Source organism: Vipera berus (assembly GCF_964194415.1).
Source record: "Vipera berus genome assembly, chromosome: 1".
NCBI classification, from domain to species: Eukaryota; Metazoa; Chordata; class Lepidosauria; order Squamata; family Viperidae; genus Vipera; species Vipera berus.
Window position 1 is genome coordinate 279109045 of NC_138202.1, and position 23847 is coordinate 279132891.

The following is a 23847-nucleotide window of genomic DNA, read 5'->3' on the forward strand; positions in this document are numbered from 1 at the left end:
TCAAATCTAAAACCGACAGAGTTGGTTGACTTAAAGTAATAACCAAGTCATCTGCAAACGCCCTTAATCTATAATCTTGATCTTTTATTTTAATTCCCTTTATCTTATTTGAATCACGTATCTTGATCAATAATATTTCCAACGTTAAAACAACAAAGGTGACAACGGACATCCCTGTCTTGTACCCTTTTCAATTTTACAAGCTTCTGTTAAACTACCATTAATTATTATTTGGGCTGTTTGTTTTTGATATATTGCCCTAATAGGTTGTAAAAACCTATCACCAAACTCCATCTTCTCCAATACTTTAAATAAAAATTGCCAATTCAATTGATCAAAAGCCTTTTCGGCATCCAAAAAGATCAGCGCTGCGGGGACTTGATTATTTCTTTCCAAAAATTCTAATTTACAATATGTCTCACATTATTTTTCATTTGTCTACCACTTATAAATCCTGTTTGATCACTATGAATCATTTGCTGCATAACCTTCATTAATCTATTTGCTAAAATTTTAGCAAATATCTTATAATCAGTATTTAAAAGCGATATTGGTCTGTAATTTTTAGTTTGAGTAAGATCTTGATCTTCCTTTGGAATTAACGTTCCACGAAGGAGGCACTCCTCCTCCAGACTGAATTGTTCTAAATAATTCTTTTAGAGGTTCCACCATTTCTATTTGTAAGTTTTTATAATAAATGGCTGTTAAAACATCTGTTCCAGGTGCCTTACCCAATTTTAATTGTTTAATTGCTAAAATAATTTCTTCAACAGTTATCAATTGATTCATTCCTTCCCTTTGCTCTTGTGTCACACCTTACTTCTTTGGTAGTTTCTTGATTGGGATATTGTTTGCTTGATTGTTGGTCTGATGTTAACCTTGGTGTTAATCTATGCTGATCTGGGTGCTGATTGCTGGTGGAGAGGTGCTTGGGTCTTTTGTTCCTTTTTGGGCTGGGTGATAGTCTCTTTTGCTAGTCTATATAGGTGGTGTTAATGTCTGTGGTATGCCTCTATTGATGGCTCATTTGTCAGAGTGCCAGGCTTTTAGAAATTCCCTGGCATTTTTGGACTTGGCTTGGCCTAGGATAGTCACATTTTCCCAATTGAAACTACGGTTAAATCTGTCTATATGTTGTTTTAAGTAAAGAATTTTCATCACGTCTTCTGACTGCTGGTTGGTGTTCATGGATTTATACAATTTAAGTATTTGTTATGCAGTTTATCTAGTTCAAATGCTATAACTGCTCCCGATCCTATCACTCAGTTTGGAGGAATTAACTGTGATTCCTAGGTCACTAACATTTTTAAAAAAGAAGCTGAATTACTTATGCAAATTCAGGAATCTTTTAAAATGTCTTCTGCTAAAATAATGGAAATTGCTGTCAAGTCTATGAAATTAGATTTGTATGACTACAAAATCAAAATATTTTGCTTTGTATATATCAGACATGTCAAACTCGCGATGTCACGTGACGTCGCACAACGTATCGGAGCCGTTTCGCCATTGCTGGCAATGGGGTGGGCGCGGCTTCTGGATGACGCATCTGGCCTGTGGGCTGGCAGTTTGATACCCCTGGTATATATGATACCTCAAAATGTTTAATGGGTTGATTATAACCCTTCCTGTGGTCACTTAGGTGTTGAAATTTGGTTTGTTTTTGTCCTAAGAAGTGTCTCATTTGGGTTTATAACAATGGGATTAGTAATTTGACTCCTAATGAATTGTTGTGTGAAATGTTTATGTTTTTAACTATCTTTCCAATATTCAAGGTATCTTCAAGGTATCAAGTGCAATGGCTTTGGAGGAGTTAGTTTCATAGCATAATTTTCCAGACTCCTCCTTTTTGTTTTTATTATTAGGATGATTATGAATATTAATGTTATATTATTACTTTTTAAATGTATATATACTTTATGTTAAAACACAGAATATATAAGCACAGTATTAACAATGAGCAGGTCAGGGTGGATGAAAAAGTTGCTGACTTGAAGATATGTTTGACAGCAGTAGTCTATGTTGAAACAGTTATTTGTGGAGTTTGTTTAAAACATAGCAATCATGATTTCCCTCCTTTTTTTCAGTTACACATGGGAAGCTGTTGATCCTGATAAAGTGCATTATAAAATAAATCCCTGTGGTCATGCAGGAGATTGTGGGGAATCCAGTGCCATTTGTGCCCATGATCTAAAGCAACAGTTATCGTTCTCAGTAGGTAAGTCTAAAGGTTTGTCTGCTCCCTGGATTAAAAATGCCAAATGTCATCTGTTCAGCTTCTGTTTTTTATAAATATTAATGCCGAAGGCTTGTTGTTTTAAAAGAGCCTTGGTGGAGCAGTGGGCTGATGCCTCCTTAAGTAACACCAGCTGCCTGCAATTAGTGCAGGTTCGAGTCCCACCAGGCTCAAGGTTGACTCAGCCTTCCATCCTTCCGAGGTAGGTAAAATGAGGACCCAGATTGTTGGGGGCAATTAAGCTGACTTTGTAATAATGCCACTTGGGGTATGTGTGAAAGCCCTAATAAGCAGGCATATACATAGAATGAAGGCTACTGCTAAGCACATTGATTTGTGCTTTAGATTGTAAGCCGTCCTGAGTCTTTGGAGAAAGGCAGGATATAAATGGGATTAAAAAAAACCAGTTTAAAATTTATATAAAAGGTATCTATATAAATATCTTTCACATTTTCTTTTCGGTTAAATGGAATGACACGAAATGCTCTAAAATAAGAAGTAGTAAACAAAGAAATGAAAGGTATGATACAAGAAAAAAAGGAAAGGACTACAGGTCCTTATGACCATAATTGGATTGGAATTTCGGTTGTTGAATGAAATGGTTGTTAAGCAAGATGCCTTTGTGACCACTTCACTCAACTACCACAATCCTGGCACTCCAGTGTGCGGTTGTTAAGTGATATTCCAGGTTGTGAAGTAGACAGAGTAAAGCACATTGATTTGTGCCTTAAATTGTAAGCCGCCCTGAGTCTTCGGAGAAGGGCGGGATATAAATGGGATTAAAAAAAAATCAGCTGCCTATCTTGTAGCAGGCGGTTTTGAGAGTGAAAAGGCTGCCTGCTGGAGAATTTGAGCTCCTTGTGGAATTGAAACCTTCCAGGCAGGTGGCTCTTTGAGAGTGGAAAAGGCTGCGTGCCAGAGGGTTTGAGCTCTGCATGGAGCTGAAATCCATCCAGTAGGCAGCTCTTCCAGCCAGCCTGCAGAGATAATAGGGAGTCCTCTTGGCAGGTGGCAGGAGCTTTCAGTCTTGATCGTTCAACAGTGAGACACTGCTGAAGAGGGCACAGCAGTGCCTGCATTTTCTGCATTGCGTGAGAAAAGCTCATCTTCCTTCCCCTGTCCGTACCGCTTTCTACAGAGGGATGATTGAGAATATCTTGTCATATTACATTACTGTCTGATTTGGAAGCATCACTGCTTCAGACAGGAAGCCAGTGCAGAGAATGGTGAAGATGGTAGAAAAAATTAATGATAGTTCACTCTATCTTTTCTTTTTATTAAAGAGTTTTACAAAAACAAGATTTTACAATACATCCCCAAATCCCACCCACCCCAAACCACCCCCCTTCCCCCCCACTTCCCAGAGCTAAATACAGGGTTATAGTTATAACAATCATATTCTAACTAAAGATTATCCATAATATAAAATTAACCAAATTCATAATGTGCTTTAACTCCCCTTTAACATAGATACATACAAAGTACTAACACTAAAATTAATAACAATATCCCTCTAAAATCTACTCATAAGCTAAATGGAACTTTTTAGTCCCATATTTATTCTGAATATAATCTATCCATCTCCTCCAAACTGAAATATATCTTTCTTGTGAATGATCCTTCAAATAAGCAGAAATCTTAGACATTTCTGCAAGATTCGAAATTTTAAACACCCATTCTTCTATAGTAGGCAAACTATCCTTCTTCCAGTATTGTCCCACCAGTAACCGTGCTGCTGTTATCAAAAGTTCACTCTATCCTTGACATAGCACATAAGCGATACTTGAGCAAGGTTGGGATGGTACACATCCTCTTCACAACCTGTTTTCCTTGTTACCTGGGAGGAGGCTTCGTGGTATCCAAAGCAGAATATCCAGATTCAGTTTTGTTCCATATAACATCAATTTTATGAACTATCAAGTTTCCTCTTTCCGCTGTATACTCCAAATGGACAGTGATTAATATTTATATGTGTGTGTGTGTGTGTGTGTGTGTGTGTTTGTGTGTATGTGTGGTGTTTTATGTATTTGTATGGGTAGATACTTGCTTTTGAGGCAACAATTTCATTTTTAATGTGAGCCAATGTGCTCATAGTAAAAAATAACAATAAATGTGATCTTATTCCTTGCTGGCTTTCCCATTGATTTTCTGGGGATGCTAGCAAAGAAGATTGCAAATGGTGAACATATGAACATGGGAAGTGGGGAACTGCTTAGAAGTGCAAATTGATTGTCAAATACCCTGATCTGAATCACATGACCATAGGAGATCTACAGTGTTTTGTGATAGTCAGATGTGCGGTATACGAGGAAAAGGTTTGTTTCCGAGGCCATTAATTTGAACCAACATTAACCAAACAGTCGTAAGTTGAGGACTACCTGTACATTTACTTTATACCAGCATCATTAATAATACCTCCATTTTGTTTTGTCCTTGCCAACTGTCTTTGCCTTGCTTCATTGATAAATGCTTTAAACAACGAAAGAGTCATGATACACCCTCCAAAAGTTCCACAAAACTTTTTGTTACTCAAGGCTATTCACTTTACAGTCATACCTCGGCATTTGACTGCTTCAAAATTTGTTGAATTCAGTATTTGATGCCTTTTGAAGTGGAAACCTTGTTCCAGCACTCATCTTTCTCTCAGTTGTCAACATGCAGTGAAGAATATGTTGATGTCGACTGCTTCATGACTCACTATTTCTTCTGGCTGAAATAGCGGGTCACATGGTTTTCTCGGTACCCGTAGGTCTTAGTATTCGGCACATCTTTCAGACTGAATTAAGGACAGGGACCAAGGTGCCATTGTAGTATGCACTTTCTCTTTAAATCAACAAATATACAATTAATTTTCTTTCTTCAGTTCATACATTTCCCAGTGACGATGAAAGAGTCTGGTCCTGTCTGGTATAAAAACGTATTTGTACTTACTGACTTTGGCTGATTGTTATGTCTCATACCTTTCAAGTCAAAATTCTGCCAAACACCTTCAGTTCACAAGCACAATTAATAAACTAATTGCCTTGACTTTTTTCATTGACTCTTGCTAACTTTCCCTTTATATAGGGGAAACAAGATATTCTTGTAGATGTTACACATTTTTCTCTGTTACGTTGTCATATCTGCAGCTTAAAAATTTCTCACATCCTAAAGACATGACTTTGTTTTGCAACTTTTTCTTCTTGGATTTGGATTTGGATTGGTTGCAAAAGTAATATTTGACATATTGTTATTTCTAAAGTTTCTAAAACTTTTAAACTGCTGTGCTGTCATCATCACAATTCATTTCATCATATTTATTTCAGTTAAGTTTCATTCTACTGGAGACTTCATCTTCACTCACTTTGAGAATAATATGTTACTTCAGTAACATGTTCGTGTTCTTTCTACTTTTTTAATCTTTACAATTGTTTGTTGCATTCAGTTGCTTCCTGTGCATCTATTCTTTCTATCTATATACATCCTCATTTTTTGCAACAGTAATTTTCATATACACATTATTCCAGAAACATCCTTTTCTATTCTGCTCATTATTGTTGTTATTGTTCCATATTTCTGTAGTACTCAGCAATTTGTTTTTGTTCCGAGCACCTACCATCTTCATTGTTTTAATTTATAAATTTTCATACATAGCTTGTATATTCCCTTTGTATAATCCTTTAATCCTTCCCTCTAATTGTTTCACTTCTCCAATATCCAATCTTGCCCAAGATTGACTCTTGATAGTGCCAAATAATGGCTTTTTTTGCATTCAGAACTGTTCTAGTTTTATTTTATTTTTTAAGCTTTTCTTAGTACTGTATGTCTCTTGATTTGCACTTATTCCTTTCCGATGTGAACATGTGAATAGACTTGTGCTTAAACCTTATGTTCCAGACAAATTTTTTTCAATCCAAATACCTGTCACTATTTTTATTCACTAAGTCGGTCACCCATTCAATTTTTATAAACTGAACTCTCTTGTCTCTCATCCATTTTACATCAGCTAATGGAATAATTTTCCCCCTGGAATCTAATACATTTAAAATTTGCATAATCTGTTCCAGAACTCATATTTGGTCCGTCCCTTTTCATTCCTCTGAAGATATTGATGCATCCAGTTATTCTAATTCACAAAATGAAACCTTTTCATTCAAACCTATTACAGGTGGTCCTCAACTTACAACCGCAATTGACCCCAAAATTTGTTGCTAAATGAGAAATTTGTTAAGTGAGTTTTCCCTATTTTACAACTTTCCTTGCCACATTTGTTAAGTGAATCACTGCAGTTGTTAAATTAGTAACACTGTTGTTAAGTGAATCTGGCTTTCCCATTGACTTTGTGTATCAGAAAGTCACAAAAGCTGATCATACATCCCCGGGACATTGCAACCATCATAAATATGAATCAGTTGATACATGACCATGGGGATGCTGCAATGGTTGTAAGTCTGAAAAATGGTCATAAATCACTTTTTTCAGTGCCGTTGTAACTTTGAACGGTCACTAATGAACTGTTGTAAGTCGAGAACTACCTGTACATCATATCCCTTTCTCTTAATTTTATAGATATACAATAATTCTTTTTTTCTTTTATTTCATTTATGGATTCATGGTCTTTGCTACTGACTCCTTATATTTCAAATTGCTTTTTTGTGTGCCATGGTCATCACTTTATGAGACAATAAATGAGATGTGCTGCCCATCATGACTTAGGGTAAATTAAGATTCTCAAATAATATGTTTTAATAAGTTGGGGAAAGGTGCTTGTCTTAGTAGTACTTGTACCATATACAGCATTCTCTCTTAATGATAAGAACCACACTGATTGGATTGGTTTGGCTCATACATCACAAGTAGAATCAAAGCCCATTTTTTACTCTAAGCTCTTGTGTTTTGTTATGTGCAAGTTATGATATATAGTTTAGAAATTATCTCGTGAGCTAGCACCCTATGGCTTTTATCCTATCAGCTTGGAAGTATGTAGAGTGTACTTTTTGACAGATGATCAAAATGAAACCTGAGTTATCTTAGTAGGCTCTACTTCTCCATGACTCCAGGTATAGTCCACAATATTGTTATGCCAAATATATTTGGAGAGTTCCCGGTTAAGAAAAGTTGGGTTAAAATTAAACGTTTCTCTCATTTATACATGTTTGGATTCCTTGTGTACAATGTAATAGATCTCAGAGGTCAGTTTCTGTGTTTGCCAGGAAGAAATAATTTCTTTACAGTATATTTAATCAGGCAGGATATGTAAATAGTCTGTCCAAGGCTTTGCACGATTCTGCTATGGTCTTTGTTCTATTAGAGAACCTTATTTGAATTAGCAAGATTTTCTGCTAATACCTCAATCCCCATGATCTGGTTAACCCAGGGATTTGGGTAAGTTATTTCTCTTTCCTCCTCAGAATCAGCAGGAGAAAGTGACCGCTTAATAGATTAATAAATTCTAATCACCACCATACGCTCATTAAGTGGATTTCTGCCATTCATTCTTTAAAATGATTGCGTTGGTGCCAAGTAAAGTCATGATTTTTTTTTTGGGTGCCCCGAGTCATTGTTGACTCCTGGCCATTACCTTGGTAAGGTTTTTTTAGAGGTGATTTGCCATTGCCTCCTTTCTAGGACTGAGAGAGTGTGATTGACCCAAGGCAGTCTCCTGGTTTCTAGCCTAGTGCCTTAACCACTGCAGCACATTGGATCACTAATTATGAATAAGAAATAACTAAAACCCAGAATAAAACAATTAGGTTTGTGTGAAAGAATGCCAGCAGGACAAGGAGAAGGAATGCTTTATAATAAAATTATGTATAAATACTTCAACGAGGGACATACACTCAAAATCACATTTTAATTCAGCCAAGTAAAAGTATAACGGGTGACTCTTCATCTGAATCCCATAGGCTTTTGTTTTTGATTTTTTTTGGTATGACCTGGATAACTGGTACAATGTAACTGCTGGTAATGACCTATAAAGCTCTAAATGGCTTGGGTCCGGATTATCTAAGGGAACACCTGCTGCCGGCATCAACTTCCCATCGTCCTGTGCGCTCCCACAGGGAGGGCCTTCTTAGGGTACTGCCGGTCAATGAATGCCGGCGGGTTATTCCCAGGGGAAGGGTGTTCTCTGTGGGCGCGCCGGCCCTTTGGAGCCAACTTCCCACGGAGCTTAGGACTGCCCCCGACCTTCGCTCATTTCGCAGGGACTTGAAAACCTGGTTTTTTGAGCTGTCTGGCCCAGACTGAGGGGTTTTAATTATTTATTAATGGGGTTTTAGTTTAAATTCAGGGACTTAATTTAATCTTAGTTTTAATCGTTTTTAACTTTGTATGTTATGTATTTTTAATTTTTCCCTGTAAACCGCCGTGAGTCCTACGGGAATAGGGCGTTATACAAGTTTAAATAAATAAATAAATAATAAATAAAAAACTTTTTGAAAAGAGCTTTCAATTTGAAGCTGGATCTCTGTAAGAATGACCAGCACATTTTCTGACTTAGGTTACACAATATAATCTGTTCTTGTGTGAAGACATTCCAGGATGAGCCTACTAAATGGAGAGGCTATTCCTAAAAACTAGTTCAATAATATACCAACTGAATTGGGCTTTTGAGAAGAAGCAGGGGTAGAGCTGTGCAGCTTGATATTTTTAGTCTATGTGGAATGCTACTCTACCAGTGATGGTCTGAACCTTTCCCTATATTGGTGTAATAAAATAGTATGTTAAGGTGTGCCAAACTAGTTAAAGATCTGCCCTAACTGCTCACAGGTTTCTATTCCTCATTATATGATTGCCATTCTGTATGGGAGTATTTGTCTTGTTTGTTTATAAAATGGGAGTGTTATATTTTCTCTTGTGCTTTTCTTAATTGCTTCAACATCTCTTACGGACATATGTTAAACTTTACAAAAGAAAAAAGCTAACACACTCCTCATCTGGCACTCAAATGTTTGAAGCTCCAACTTTGCTAATTTTACAGAATCTAAAATAAAACTCAACAGGATTTTCATCGACCCAAAGTGGAAAGACTCCGACTTCTTAACATTTTCCTTTTTAAACTTAAGTCAAATATTCATGAACTCAACAAGCTTTCCTAATTAACAGATAAGCTATTATTATCAATTTGTACTAAAAATGCCCTGGCCTATGAGATGCAGTTTTGCTAATTTTTTAAATATGCATGTTGAAATGTCATTTTTAAATGAATTTATTTATGTCCCTTAGATTAATACCACACCTAGACCACTTAGGTGTCTTGTCAGGTCTGATAAGAGGGGTGTGTTCCAGATCCCATATATATTTTAAGGTGCTATCTTATGGGACCCTGGAACTGTATCTTTTCTTGTTGCCTTCTGGAACACCATAAAACACCAGACCACCTGAAATTAAGTTGACCCCAAACTGTGTTGGCTTTTCAGAAAGCTGTTAAGACCTGGCTATTTTCCTGGCGTGGGGTTGGGAATTTAGCTGAGCCTAGGTATGCTGGTTGTTGGTTTCCTTGGTTGCCACAACACATTGTTTGTTCTCATCTTTAATTTTTATTTTACTAGTGGTACAGTTTTAGATTTTTTTTATCTGTCCAGAGTCACATTTGTGAGGTGGGCAGCTGGTCCCCAAAGATTGCAGTATCTTTATCTGCATTCTGGGAGTGTCAGACAAACTGTTTTACAGCTGCTGAATAGCTGCATTGAAGCCATTGTATTTAGGAGGTGAAGAAAAATAATCTGAAAACCTGGGTCCATACCATCATCACTACTGCAAGCCCATCCTTGAATTTGAAGTAACTGCTGAAAGTAGAAAGTAGAAAGCAAGCAGGAATTGGTGTGGTAATACCAGTGAGCAGTCTGTGGCAAAAGCAATGTGAGCAGCATCATTAATTATGAAAACATTATCTTGCCAAATGTATCCTCTCAGCCCAGTCTTTATAGCTGATAAATAATAGGCTCAGAAAAGGAATGAGTTGCTTCGCTATTAAGACTTTAGTACAAGCCCCCTGCCCATGCCGGCCAACCAGTGTTTTAAAAAAATTAAAAAATATTCTAAAGCAGACATGTCAAACTCACGACGTCACGTGACATTGCGCAACGTATCAGGACAGTTTTGCCATTGCCAGCAATGGGGTGAGCGCGGCTTCCCGATGACACATCCGGCCTGCGGGCCAGCAGTTTGACACCCCTATTCTAAAGCATTCCAAAAGTTTTATCTGATAAGTATGATGAATTTCTCGTCAAGGCTGTAATTACAATAATTGTGCACTCTTGCTCCATTTCTGAGATTTGGCATTTATTCCTATGTTGGCAAAGATTTCTGTATATAAGGTTGGCTCCCTCTCTAAATATGCCAAAAGGATGTTGTCTAAAGGTTGGTGCTTGTCTGTCAAAGAGACAGCTGCTGAAATATTATTGGAAAAAAAGTATATTTTGTCTCTCTCAATGACTTTAAAACTGCTGATTTCAGGGAATCATTTCTTCATGATTTTCTGCAAAGCCTTTGGGGATCTTCTCAGACAAATAATACTGGATGTTGATATAATCTCACATCAGCTGCAGGTACATTCAGATAAAGTTGCAGAACACAGATGAAATCTTAAAGTGATGTGAGAAAAAAAAATCTGTATTGAAATATATGCAATACTAGTATTGGGCTTTTCTCAGCTGAAACTAAAAGTAGAACCTTTAGAGACAAATTGTTGATAAATACGTTTAACATCCCTTTTTGTAGCATAAGCAAGATCATGTTCCTCTTCTTCCAACCTGCACCGGTGCAGTTGTCTGGAGGTTTCATATTTTGGGACAAGAGAAATGATTACCAGATGCCTTTTATTGTAACAGACTAGACTGGTCTAAGGATGCTTTTAACCTTACCAGAACTGAGCTTTATGATACACCTTCCCTCTCTATTTCCTCCTTTCTCTCTCCCCCCCCCTCAAGGAAGAACCTGATGCTTCTTCACTCTCTTTTTCATGTCTATATCAATATAGGTAAATGTAAAGGTTCCCCTGCACATGCGTGCTAGTCGTTTCCGACTCTAGGGGCCGGTGCTCATCTCCGTTTCAAAGCCGAAGAGCGAGCGCTTGTCCGAGGACGTTTCCGTGGTCATGTGGCCGGCATGACTAGACGCCAAAGGCGCACGGAATGCTGTTACCTTCCCACCGGAGTGGTCCCTATTTTTCTACTTGCATTTTTTACGTGCTTTCGAACTGCTAGGTTGGCAGAAGCTGGGACAAGTAACAGGCACTCAACTCGGGATTTGACCCGCCAAACTGCCAACCATTTGATCGACAAGTTCAGCGTTCTAACCCACTGAGCCACTGCGTCCCTTGTTATATCAATATAGAGAGGCACATATTTAAGTTGCATTGAACTATTTGCTCTAAGTTAGAAGGCCAGTTATAAGAGAAAAAAAAGCCCTATTCACATTCAAAGATGTTGCTGAAAGCATGCCCTTAGTTTTGATCAACTTTTATACACTTTAAAAATTGAGTCCCTAGATATCTTAGTTAAGGAAATTAAAAGTAGATACTGAGAAATTAAAACAAGTTTTTGTTTGTTATGCAATCAGTATGTTATTAACCAATCTAAAAGGATTTGTGATAAATATATTATTCATAGCATAAAACATAGTAACCGCAGTTTGTATCATGTTCTCTTTTATGTGAGAACTAAGAATGACCTGTATTTGCATCCATGTATATATCTGAATTGGTTTGCTCCAGCATGCCTCACATTGTAACTTTTTCTCTTTGGAAAAACATCTTGAAATATCAGAAATCTTGAAGATACAGTCATGGCCGAAATTGTTGGCACCCCAGAAATTTTTTCCAGAAAATCAAGTATTTCTCACAGAAAAGTATTGCAGGAACACATGTTTTGCTATACACAGGTTTATTCCCTTTGTGTGTATTGGAACACCACAAAAAAGGGAGGAAAAAAAGCAAATTGGACATAATGTCAAACAAAACTCCAAAAATAGGCCGGACAAAATTATTGGCACCCTTTCAAAATTGTGGGTAAACAAGATTGTTTCAAGCATGTGATGCTCCTTTAAACTCACCTGGGGCAAGTAACAGGTGTGGGCAATATAAAAATCACACCTGAAAGCAGATAAAAAGGAGAGAAGTTCACTTAGTCTTTGCATTGCGTGTCTGTGTGTGCCACGCTAAGTATGGACAACAGAAAGAGGAGAAGAGAACTGTCTGAGGACTTGAGAACCAAAATTGTGGACAAATATCAACAATCTCAAGGTTACAAGTCCATCTCCAGAGATCTAGATTTGCCTTTGTCCACAGTGCGCAACATTATCAAGAAGTTTGCAACCACACGCAATAGAAAACATAAATGTTGGTTTCAAACATGACGTGACTACGTATAAGGAGATTTTAAGCTTGGAAAGAAGTGTATGGTGTTTAAAATCGTATAATTTCTTGCGAGATGAGAAGATTGTTCAAACCTGGTTTCAATATACTCAATTACGGGCCAGGTGGAAAGAAGATCAGAAAACTGGTTTTGCAATGACTGATGAAAATTTGATAAAGCAAATTAGAAATCAGGGTCCAGCACATATCAAACGGATATATCTTGCATTGATTGAAATTGATTCAGAAACAGAACTGGTTAAAGACTGTATGATAAAATGGGCCCAGATCATTCAAGAAGTTATTACAATGGATACGTGGGAAAAGATCTGGGTGAGGAACGTAAAATTTACACAAGCTCAAAACTTAAGAGAGAACTTTTATAAAATGTTTTATAGATGGCATTTAGATCCTAAAAAGCTTGCAAGTATGTATCCGAACTATCAGCCAAAATGCTGGAGGTGTGGTGGTGAAGATGCAACATATTTTCACATATGGTGGACTTGTAAAAAGGTCAAGGCTTTTTGGATAAAAATTTGGTGGAATATGCAGAAGATCTTCAAGCAAAAGATAAAGTTTTGTCCGCAATTCTTTTTGTTGGGTATAATTACAGATGCTACTGTTGTGGACACTAAGTTGATGTTAAATTTGGTTACAGCAGCAAGACTTTTAATAGGTCAGTATTGGAAGAAGGAGGAACTGCCGACTATAGAAGAATGGACTTTAAAGGTTTCTGACCTGGCAGAAATGGCAAAGATTTCGGCTTATTTGAAAGATCATTCGCAAGAACGTTATATTATGGAGTGGAAAAAATGGATTGAATATATCCAGAAGAAATACGGGACTAAAAAGTTTCACTTAGCATTTGAATAAGTCTTCCTTTCTATTTTTTCCCCTCTCTATATGAAATATTAGTATTGCTTGTAGTTATCTTATATGAGCTAGAGAGTGATAGATTTAAGAATTTATTGTTGGTAGCATATGGATGTTTATGATTGTTCTTTGTTTTTATACCCTGTACTTAGCTCTGGGAAGTCGGGGGGGGGGGAGGGGGGAAAGGGGGGGAGGGGTAGGGAGGGATAGGTAGGGGAGGGGGAGGGGGGATTGTTAAAGATAAAATGTATTTTAAAACTTTTCAATAAAAAAAAAAAGTTTGCAACCCATGGCACTGTAGCGAATCTCCCTGGTCGTGGACAGAAGAGAAAAATTGATGAAAGGTTGCAACGCAGGATAGTCCGGATGGTGGATAAGCAGCCCCAAACAAGTTCCAAAGGAATGCAAGCTGTCCTGCAGGCTCAGGGAGCATCAGTGTTAGCGCAAACTATCCGTCGACATTTAAATGAAATGAAACGCTATGGCAGGAGACCCAGGAGGACCCCACTGCTGACACAGAGACATAAAAATGCAAGATTACAGTTTGCCAAAATGTACTTGAGTAAGCCAAAATCCTTCTGGGAAAACGTCTTGTGGACAAATGAGGCCAAGATAGAGCTTTTTGGTAAAGCACATCATTCTACTGTTTACCGAAAACGAAATGAGGCCTACAAAGAAAAGAACACAGTACGTACAGTGAAATGTGGTGGAGGTTCAATGATGTTTTTGGGTTGTTTTGCTGCCTCTGGCACTGGGTGCCTTGAATGTGTGCAAGGCATCATGAAATCTGAGGATTACCAAAGGATTTTGGGTCGCACTGTAGAGCCCAGTGTCAGAAAGCTGGGTTTGCGTCCGAGATCTTGGGTCTTCCAGCAGGACAATGACCCCAAACATATGTCAAAAAGCACCCAGAAATGGATGGCAAGAAAGCGCTGGAGAGTTCTGAAGTGGCCAGCAATGAGTCCAGATCTGAATCCCATTGAACACCTGTGGAGATATCTTAAAATTGCTGTTGGGAAAAGGTGCCCTTCCAATAAGAGAGACCTGGAGCAGTTTGCAAAGGAAGAGTGGTCCAAAATTCCGGGTGAGAGGTGTAAGAAGCTTATTGATGGTTATAGGAAGCGACTGATTTCAGTTATTTTTTCCAAAGGGTGTGCAACCAAATATTAAGTTAAGGGTGCCAATAATTTTGTCCGGCCCATTTTTGGAGTTTTGTTTGACATTATGTCCAATTTGCTTTTTTCCCCTCCCTTTTTTGTTGTGTTCCAATACACACAAAGGGAATAAACCTGTGTATAGCAAAACATGTGTTCCTGCAATACTTTTCTGTGAGAAATACTTGATTTTCTGGAAAAATTTCTGGGGTGCCAACAATTTCGGCCATGACTGTATGTGAGGAGAATTTCTATACTGAAATATATGCAATACTACAGGTAGTCTTTGACTTATGACCAGTAACTGTTTGAAGTTATGACTCACCCAAAAAAGCAGAGTTTCAACCTGAATTTGAAGTTTGGTTGGGCTCCCTCCATGGTCATGTCTGAAATTTGGATGCATTTATTGCCATTTTCCAACACCACATTTTGCAGTGTTGAAAACCGTGCTGGATTTCTGGTTTTCAGCAAACCGTGCCTCTAGCAAACCATTGGTTTGCTTAATGACTGCCATATTCGCTTAACAAGTCCACAAAAAATGATAAAATCGGGTCTTTCACCTGACCAACTCATCTTGCAGCCATCACAATATAGGATGCAGCCTCCATTATGGTTGTACGTTGAGGACAACCTGTAGTGTTAGACTAGATAAGTAGAAACCTTTATGGACAACTTGTTGATAAGTAAGTATACTGCAAGAGCAAAGAATGCAACTATGTATCATTCGAGCAACTGCTAAATTTAAAATACCATCCATATTCATAGCACAAACAAGATCATGTTCTTGTGCCTCTTTTTCCCACCTGCACAGGTGCAGTTGTTTGGATGTGTCATAATTTTGAACAGGAGAAATGATTGCCAGATGTCTTTTATTGTAACAGACTACGCTGCTCTGAGGCTGTTTACTTCTAACTTTGTCAGAACGTGGCCTTAAACCAGCCTTCTCTATTTCCTTCTTTCCTCCATCCCTTATTTTTTTTAAAAATAATGTGTCTCCTTTCCCTTTTCTTTGGATGTGCAACAGTTGAAGGCTATGTTGCTCTTTTACTGTCCAGGGAACTTTGAAATAATTTCTATCCTTATTGAAACAGCAAAGACCTGAATTTCAGATTTTCACATTTTGCTTTTCACTGAGATAATAAAGATAGATGGTTGAATAAATGTATGTATTCACAAACATACATATGTGGGATGGGTGGCATGTAGATTTAATCACTTAATTAAACACACATGCATTTAAGCTGCATTGAACTACAGATTGTCCTCCACTTAAGAGCACAATGGGGCCCAGACACTTGGTCATTCAGCAAGACATCACATGACGTCTTCGCTCAATGGCAGCAATCCTGGCACTCCCAACTCGATTGTTAAGTGACCGCATAGGTTGTTAAGCAGAGGGACTGGGCCTTCCATCACATCTCCCTGCCCTGCTAGTGAGCATGATCACAAAAACAAAGGGAGTCAGTAGCCTCTTTGCCAGGTTTGAGGTTTGTTCTTTCATTGTGCCGAGGGATTTCTCTGGGAAGGCTCAGAACACTGGCATTGGCTAGCTTTTCCCTTCCCTTCCCTTCCCTTCCCTTCCCTTCCCTTCCCTTCCCTTCCCTTCCCTTCCCTTCCCTTCCCTTCCCTTCCCTTCCCTTCCCTTCCCTAAGAAAAAACATAACAAAGGCCATCATTCTGAGTCTTTCTGAGTGATGTTTGGAGGGAGAAATGCTAGTATCCTTTTGGGATATTATATCAATGTGTATAAGTAGGTTTATGGGGAAATCTGACAAATGGGTTGGTAGGATGGGATTTAAAATTATAGTTCTTGAGTGCTCAGGTGATTTTCCTAAATAGATTATGTGCCATCCATGACAGTCTGTCCCTAACTGGTCTTCCAGCCGTGCACCCTTCATCATTGAATCCATTTGCTTTGCTGCTGACTTTCTCCTCGTTTTTTCCTTCCACCTTTCCCAGCATTACAGCCTTTTCTAGAGAACTAAATCTTCACATAATACAGTCAGGGTAGGATAATTTGAGCCGGGCCATTTGTGCCTTGAGTGGATTGATTTGTTTAATGGCATGGGTTTGTGTTTTTTTTTGGCTGCCTATATTATTCACAAGAGTCTTTTTCAAAACCAGTGTTCAAAAGTGTCTGTACTCTTTCTATTCTGCTTTTCTGCAGTCCATTCCAATATCACACTTTTTATTTCTGCATTTGAAGAGGGGGCTATTCTAGATGAATTTAACTTGAGGATAAGCTCAATTGAAACTCGTTCATCATGACTTAAAGTGGACCTGTACAAGATTGTACTGTAGTTCTTTGAGGGCCACTTTCTTGGCAAGTATCCTTGGGACACGGTGGCTCAGTGGGTTAGGACGCTGAGCTTGTTGATCAGAAGATCGGCAGTTTGGCGGGTCGAATCCTGAGTGCCACGTAGCAGAGTGAGCACCTGTTACTCGTCCCAGCTTCTGCCAACCTAGCAGTTCGAAAGCACATAAAAATGCAAGTAGAAAAATAGGGACCACTCTGGTGGGAAGGTAACAGCATTCCGTGCACCTTTGGCGTGTAGTCATGCCGGTCACGTGACCACGGAGACGTCCTCGGACAAGCGCTGGCTCTTTGGCTTTGAAACGGAGATGAGCACCGGCCCCTAGAGTTGGAAACGACTAGCACACATGTGCGGGGAACCTTTACCTTTACCTTATCCTTGGCCTATGTTTATGTGTGTTTCAAATGTTTCTTTGGACTTTGATAAAAAGCTTATAATCACATTGCTTTGCCACCCTGCTTAGAACATTTGTGTACTTATCTGTGTAAGGTTTTGGACCCCATATCATTTGTTTGATTAATGTCCCTTTTCCTGGTTCATGGAAAATGTTGCATTTCTGCTACAATTCTATATCTTTTTTTTTAATAATTACTTGAATTGACAGTATCAGTTATGGTTTTATCAAGGCATATGTAAAATTTATTTGGATATGTTATAGGCCCAAAGGAAAGTTTGGAAATTGTATGAAGAGCTTGTTAATGTTATTTACTTCTCCATTTTGATAACTATTCACATATACTGGGCATACGTTTCTTGCCTAGATATATGCTTGGTGGTATTTGGTATTTATAATCTGTTTGGTTTTCCGCAGACTTCTCTTCTATGCTCTGTTGGTGTGAGATTTTTGTGGGTTTTAATGTGTAACTCATAATTGGAAATCACCTTTTGAGATTAATGTATGCTCTTTTTGTTTTAGGGGAATCTTCACAGATAAGAAGGTCTAATTTACTCTTGGAATTCAACACTACACAAACTTGTTCTAAGGGAAGTAAACACACATGGCAAAGTAACATCAATTTCTATTGTGGGAAGACTTTGGTTAGTATGTTACTGCTGAAAATTTTATTTCTAAATAGGCAATAATTATTTTTAATTATTAAGTACTGATAAACTGTCCCAGTCCTGATAGAAGAATTATGTTTGTCCTAGAATGTATCTGCATGTTCCAGCTTTACAAATTGTTTTTATCTATTTTCCCAAATGAAAGGGAAATATCAAATTGGCCAGATTATATAAAACTAGCACTTCTTAAAAATTATGATAAAGAAATCTGCCATTCAACTTATGTGCTTGATATTAAGTAAAATAAACATACTTTATTTTAGGCATTTCATTATATTTCTATTTTCATGCAAGTTTCTTTACCAGAACATCTTAAAATCATTATTTATATATTTATTAAATTTGTATACTTTATATACTTATTAAATTTGTATACATCTGCCTGATAGAGGGACTCTGGATGGCTTACAAAACAGTACGGTGCTATTAAAGATAAAAATTCTTGGTATTTAATTTTGTAGTGTCTAGGTTCTGAAATGTTAATTTTGTTTTATTCTCCCTGTTATTTTAATTCATGGGTGAATTTTCTCACTCAAGAGTTGATATATATCTGGGTAAAAGTAGTTTCTTGCTTGGAAATGTAAATTGTATTAACCAGTAGAATTTATTTTAAACTTGTTTGCTATTAGGTTTTATAAATATAAATTGATCAGTATTGTGCATCACTTTTTTCTTAATCAGGGTTCCCCAGAATTTGTGACTTCATTTGAGTGTGTTCATTACTTTGAATGGAGAACATTCCTTGCATGCAAGAAGAACTTATTTACATCAGCTGAAGAGGTAACACAAATTCTATTTGGACATAAACTAAAATATCATCGTATGCAGGTTGACTGAGAAGTCAGTCCACTAGATTCACTGGGCCTAATAGGTTAACTAAGCAATGCATCCTCACTTTATTATTTTCTTACCAATTCAGGGCTCCAAAATGATCATCTCATATTGTTTACGACAAGTGATATTAAATGCCATGTATTGTTAGAGTCAAAAAGTTATCTGTTTCTGGTTTGAACTACCGTATTTTCTGGCGTATAAGACGACTGGGCGTATAAGACGACCCCCCAACTTTTGAGATGATTTTCAAGATTTTTCGTCTTATACGCCGGAAAATCAGTGAGCCCGGGAAGGCACGCCCTCCCCTCTCACTGTGGAGGAAGCAGGGCAGGCTGGCGTCTGGCAGGAGCCGGCAGGGCAGTCCTGCGCACGCGCGCGCTCCCCAGCTGTTAAGGAGCACTGTTAAGACCCGACGCTCTTCCCTCTTGAGGCAGCATCCCCGAGGACTCCTTAGGAGCCGGGGAGCGATGCTGCCTCAAGAGGGAAGAGCGTTGGGCGGGAGCCGGCAGGGCAGTCCTGCGCACGCGCGCGCTCCCCAGCTCCTAAGGAGTGCTCCTTAACAGCTGGGGAGCGCGCGTGTGCGCAGGACTGCCCTGCCGGCTCCCGCCAGACGCCAGCCTGCCCTGCTTCCTCCACAGTGAGAGGGGAGGGCGTGCCTTCCCAGGCTCGCTGATTTTCCGGCGTATAAGACGACTGGGCATATAAGACGACCCCCCAACTTTTGAGATGATTTTCATGGGTTAAAAAGTCGTCTTATACGCCGGAAAATACGGTATCTACTGGTTTTTGGATCTAGCAATAAAGATGCAGGCATTAAGTTTAAGGCCTCCCTGCTTATCTGCACCAGGGATTAAGTAACTTGTGGAATCCTTTTGACTGAGGTGAGGCATTGGTTAGTTTTGCTTCTAGGTATTATTGTATGATTCAGTGGAGCTTAATTCAGGCAACTGAGTTAGTCTTCCTTTTCATGGAATCCAAATTAAAACAAAAAAGTGAAGATAATTTATTATTCTCTTCTAGTGCTGCTTATATAATTTTTAGTTAAATATTCCGCAGTGTGTGAAAGAAGTTGATATTTTGTAAACTTTGAGAACACATTTTTATATTTTGAATATGGCTTTGTCTCAGTAGACTATGTATTGAATTGAGTACATTCTTTCTTGCATACACTCATGTCCCCCTTCCATTCTTGCTGTTGCTTGCTTAGTCTCCTAGAACAGAGTTCCCCAACCTTTTTGGCTTTGTGGACTAATTGGGGAAGGGGGGAGAAGAAAGGGAATGATTTCGCACGAGTGCCAGGCAAGCATGCATGCACACGTTGCTCCATTTACGTGAATGGCAGCACATGTGTCTGCCGGTCATGCAATTGGAGTGCACTTGCTGGACTACTGTTTGCAGAAGTGGGGGTGCGCATGCGCACACTCGCCTGCCACTTCTGCGGCCTGGTTCCAAAAGGCTCAAGGCCTAGTAGTGGGCCATGGCCTGGGTGTTGGGAACCCCTGTCCTAGAAAACTGCTGGGCAAGCAGGCAATCAATTACATGGCAAGAGTAAAATAACAACCCAGATGCGAACATAGCAGCTCCTTTTTACAATTTACCATGTGTGTATCAAGGAAGTTATGGATTCTGATGGCCCTTCCAGAATACTGGAGGTTTGATTAGACTGTTCTGTATATACTTACTAAATACTCTGGTTTTGATCTGCTCAAGTTGTGAGAAATAGTAACTTTCAATGAGTGCGCATTCTCATCAGTACCACAAGATGGAAGCATAATATCTTTATTCGTTCTGCATGTTGAAAAATAGGACCAGGTTAAAGTGCTTCTGTTTGAAACATAGAATGACAGGTGGAATGCCAATAATGACCCAATATTGTATATAATCTTACTTTCAAGACACTTATGTTTTAAATTTCTAGGTGCCTTGCTACATATTTGATAAAAATCTGAAGAAGCGTGATTTAAATCCATTGATTAAGACTTCTGGTGGATACTTGATAGACGACTCAGATGATGATTCGCAGTTATACATCAACATCTGTAGAAACATAGGTATGAAACCCAACTAAATAATGGGTGATTTTCTCTAATCTCCATAAGGCAAGACATTTTCTACATCTAAAATTTTACTATGCTTCCCTTTACGATGAAAGACATAAAGTATTAGTGCTTTTATTTGAACCATGTTGCCAGATTCCTAAACCATGTTCTCCATTTTATTTAATACCTCTGTTTTATTCAACATTCAGATATTTATTTACCATTAATATTTATGAGACTTTCCAATTTTTAAAAATATACTGTAAATTTCCTTTTGTATCTGTGGCTTTGCAGAATCTGCTAATCAACTCTCCCACTTTTCTGACATTTTCCCCATAACTTTTTTCTAAGTATTAGATAATGTTTATGCCTATTTATCTTGGATATTTTGATTGTTGAATAATCCATAGTTCAGTATATCTTATTGGTACTACCTTATTCCATTTTAGGTGTCAATAATAGTGAGATCTTCCTTAAATATGTGGGGAAAAATGTCTGAACTCAAGATTTTCTCAAACTGTTGTTTGTAGGGTTATTAGACTGCCTTATGGAAATATTAGGCAATAGTTTAAATATAATTTTATGGGAAAATCACAACTTCAGTTATATAAAATATTTAAGAACATATATTAAAGTTGCAGTGGCTCAGTGGGTTAGGATGCTGAGTTTATCGATCAGAAGGTCGGCAGTTTGGCGGGTCGAATCCCGAGTGCCGCGTAACAGAGTGAGCGCCTGTTACTTGTCTCAGCTTCTGCCAACCTAGCAGTTCGAAAGCACATAAAAATGCAAGTAGAAAAATAGGGACCACTACGGTGGGAAGGTAACAGCATTCTGTGAGCCTTTGGCGTCTAGTCATACCGGCCACAGGACCACGGAGACGTCCTCGGATAAGCGCTGGCTCTTCGGCTTTGAAACAGAGATGAGCACCGGCCCCTAGAGTTGGAAATGACTAGCACGCATGTGCGGGGGAACCTTTACCTTTTTATAGCTTCCTTTGAAAATACCATTTTTATGACTGTAAGATATGACTTTGGTGCATTACCGGTAAGTTATTTTTAAAAGCTGTGAAAACTACTTTGAGGCATTAAAAATGAGTGTAATCTTACATAATACTGCATGTAAAGACTGGATAAACATATTTGCCTTATTTCTGGAACTTCTGATCAAGGTATCTCTGTAACACCGATATCTCTTCACTTACATAAATTTCTTAAATGTTCTTGCCCGCTTTGCCACTTTAGTATCTATTGCATATAAAGTTGAATCTTGATTGCCATAGTTCTGATTTATAACTTGGCTAAATAGCCTGTCCCTTCTATTTTTTTTATTGTTTTGGAAGATGTGACTAAAGAACTTATATTTGATTTCATTTAAGCAAACCTTTAGAAACTTTAACTGAGGAACATATTTATACATCAGTAATACATAGGTTGTTACTCATCATTGCTTCAACAGGAAGGTCATCAGGTGAAACTAGCAGTTGTCCTGAGGACAGTGCAGCTTGTTTGGTGAAGGATGGTCATGCATTTGATCTGGGCCATACTAAAGGATTACTAAAACAACTTGATAAAGACAGGTATGGCTGAAGTCTTTGAGCGATCCTTGAAAGTCATCAGCATGTCAGTGCTGTTCATAGTGAATAAGGTTGAAAGAATGTAACTATAAAGTTTTTTTAAAAAATCCTATTTATATCCCGCCCTTCTCCGAAGACTCAGGGCGGCTTACACTCTAAGATGCACAAATCAATGTGCTTAGCAATAGCCTTCATTCTATGTATATGCCTGCTTATTAGGGCTTTTGCCCCCCCCCCCAGCGGCATTATTACAAAGTCAGCTTATTGCCCCCAACAATCTGGGTCCTCATTTTACCTACCTCGGAAGGATGGAAGGCTGAGTCAACCTTGAGCAAAGGTTCAAATATTAATGTAAAGTTTAGTCCTTACATGTTCCTGCTACCACTAGGAATTGTATTGAGAGTTGAATTATATGTCCTTTGTTTAATTTACAACAGTTTTAAAATTAGTCTATTTTTGTATGTTTGTGGAGCACACAAAAAAAGAACTTTTTATTAGAGGTTGGCCTAGAATCACTAACATTGCTTTCATAGGTACAGTATTCTTAATTTTGTTCCTAATTGTGTATTATATTTTTTGCTGAATTCACTGAATTTATAGCTGTTGTTCCCACCACATTATTTACTTTTGCCTCTGCAGCAAATTTCAACAAATAATTTTTCTGAAGTGCGCAGCATCTCCCTGGAAATAACTTAATTACTATTTTATTTTTTGTGTCTATATATATTGCCTTGGGGGGGGGGCTAAATGATTATGCAATGATACTGATAGAATTAGTGTAGTATTAACCTGGAAAAACAATACACATGATTTGAGTCATCTTGTAAAAGTAACAATTTGAAATTATTATGACACCATTATTCTAGATCAGGGCTTTTCAACCTTTTCACCCATTGTACCACTTTTAGGATATGGCAACATCCAAGTACCGCTAGTTGCCTAGCAAGGTGTCAAAAACTTGACCAAAAAAAAAGGAAAAAAGTGATGAAGTACAGGTAGTCCTTGACTTATAACAGTTCGCTTAGTGACTGTTCGAAGTTACAATGGCACTGAAAAAAGTGCCCCCTCCCTCAAGCCACAGCTGAGCAAGACACCTGCCTGCCTGCCTGGTGGCGCTCTTCCTTCTGTCCGAGGTTTTCATTGTTGTGAGCATTTCTGTTGAGGATTGGCAGTGGGGGCGGGTATTTGGTTTTTATTCCCCCCCCCTCTGCTGGGTGGTTGCAGCAGGTTTTGGTCATTCACATGACCCTGGGACACTGTGCCCATCATAAATATGAATCAGTTGCCAAGCATCTGAATGTAAATCACAAGACCCTGGGGATGCTGCAATATTCCAGCTGATAGGCGCTTCTTCTGGGCTCAGAAGCGCCAGGATCAGCGCCGAGCTCCAATTGGAGCCTAGTGCTGATCCTGGTGCTTCTGCTGAGT

The 23847-nt window shown here is 38.4% G+C and overlaps 1 protein-coding gene across 1 annotated transcript in view; it reads left to right on the forward strand.

Annotated features, from left to right (window-relative positions):
* IGF2R (insulin like growth factor 2 receptor) overlaps positions 1-23847 on the forward strand; it is a 100632-nt gene that overhangs the window by 7266 nt on the left and 69519 nt on the right. The window contains exons 2-6 of the mRNA XM_081338775.1: positions 2085-2215; positions 17828-17949; positions 18655-18753; positions 20726-20858; positions 22302-22422. Coding sequence (XP_081194901.1) covers positions 2085-2215; positions 17828-17949; positions 18655-18753; positions 20726-20858; positions 22302-22422 — 606 coding nt within the window. The remainder of the gene's footprint in view (positions 1-2084; positions 2216-17827; positions 17950-18654; positions 18754-20725; positions 20859-22301; positions 22423-23847) is intronic.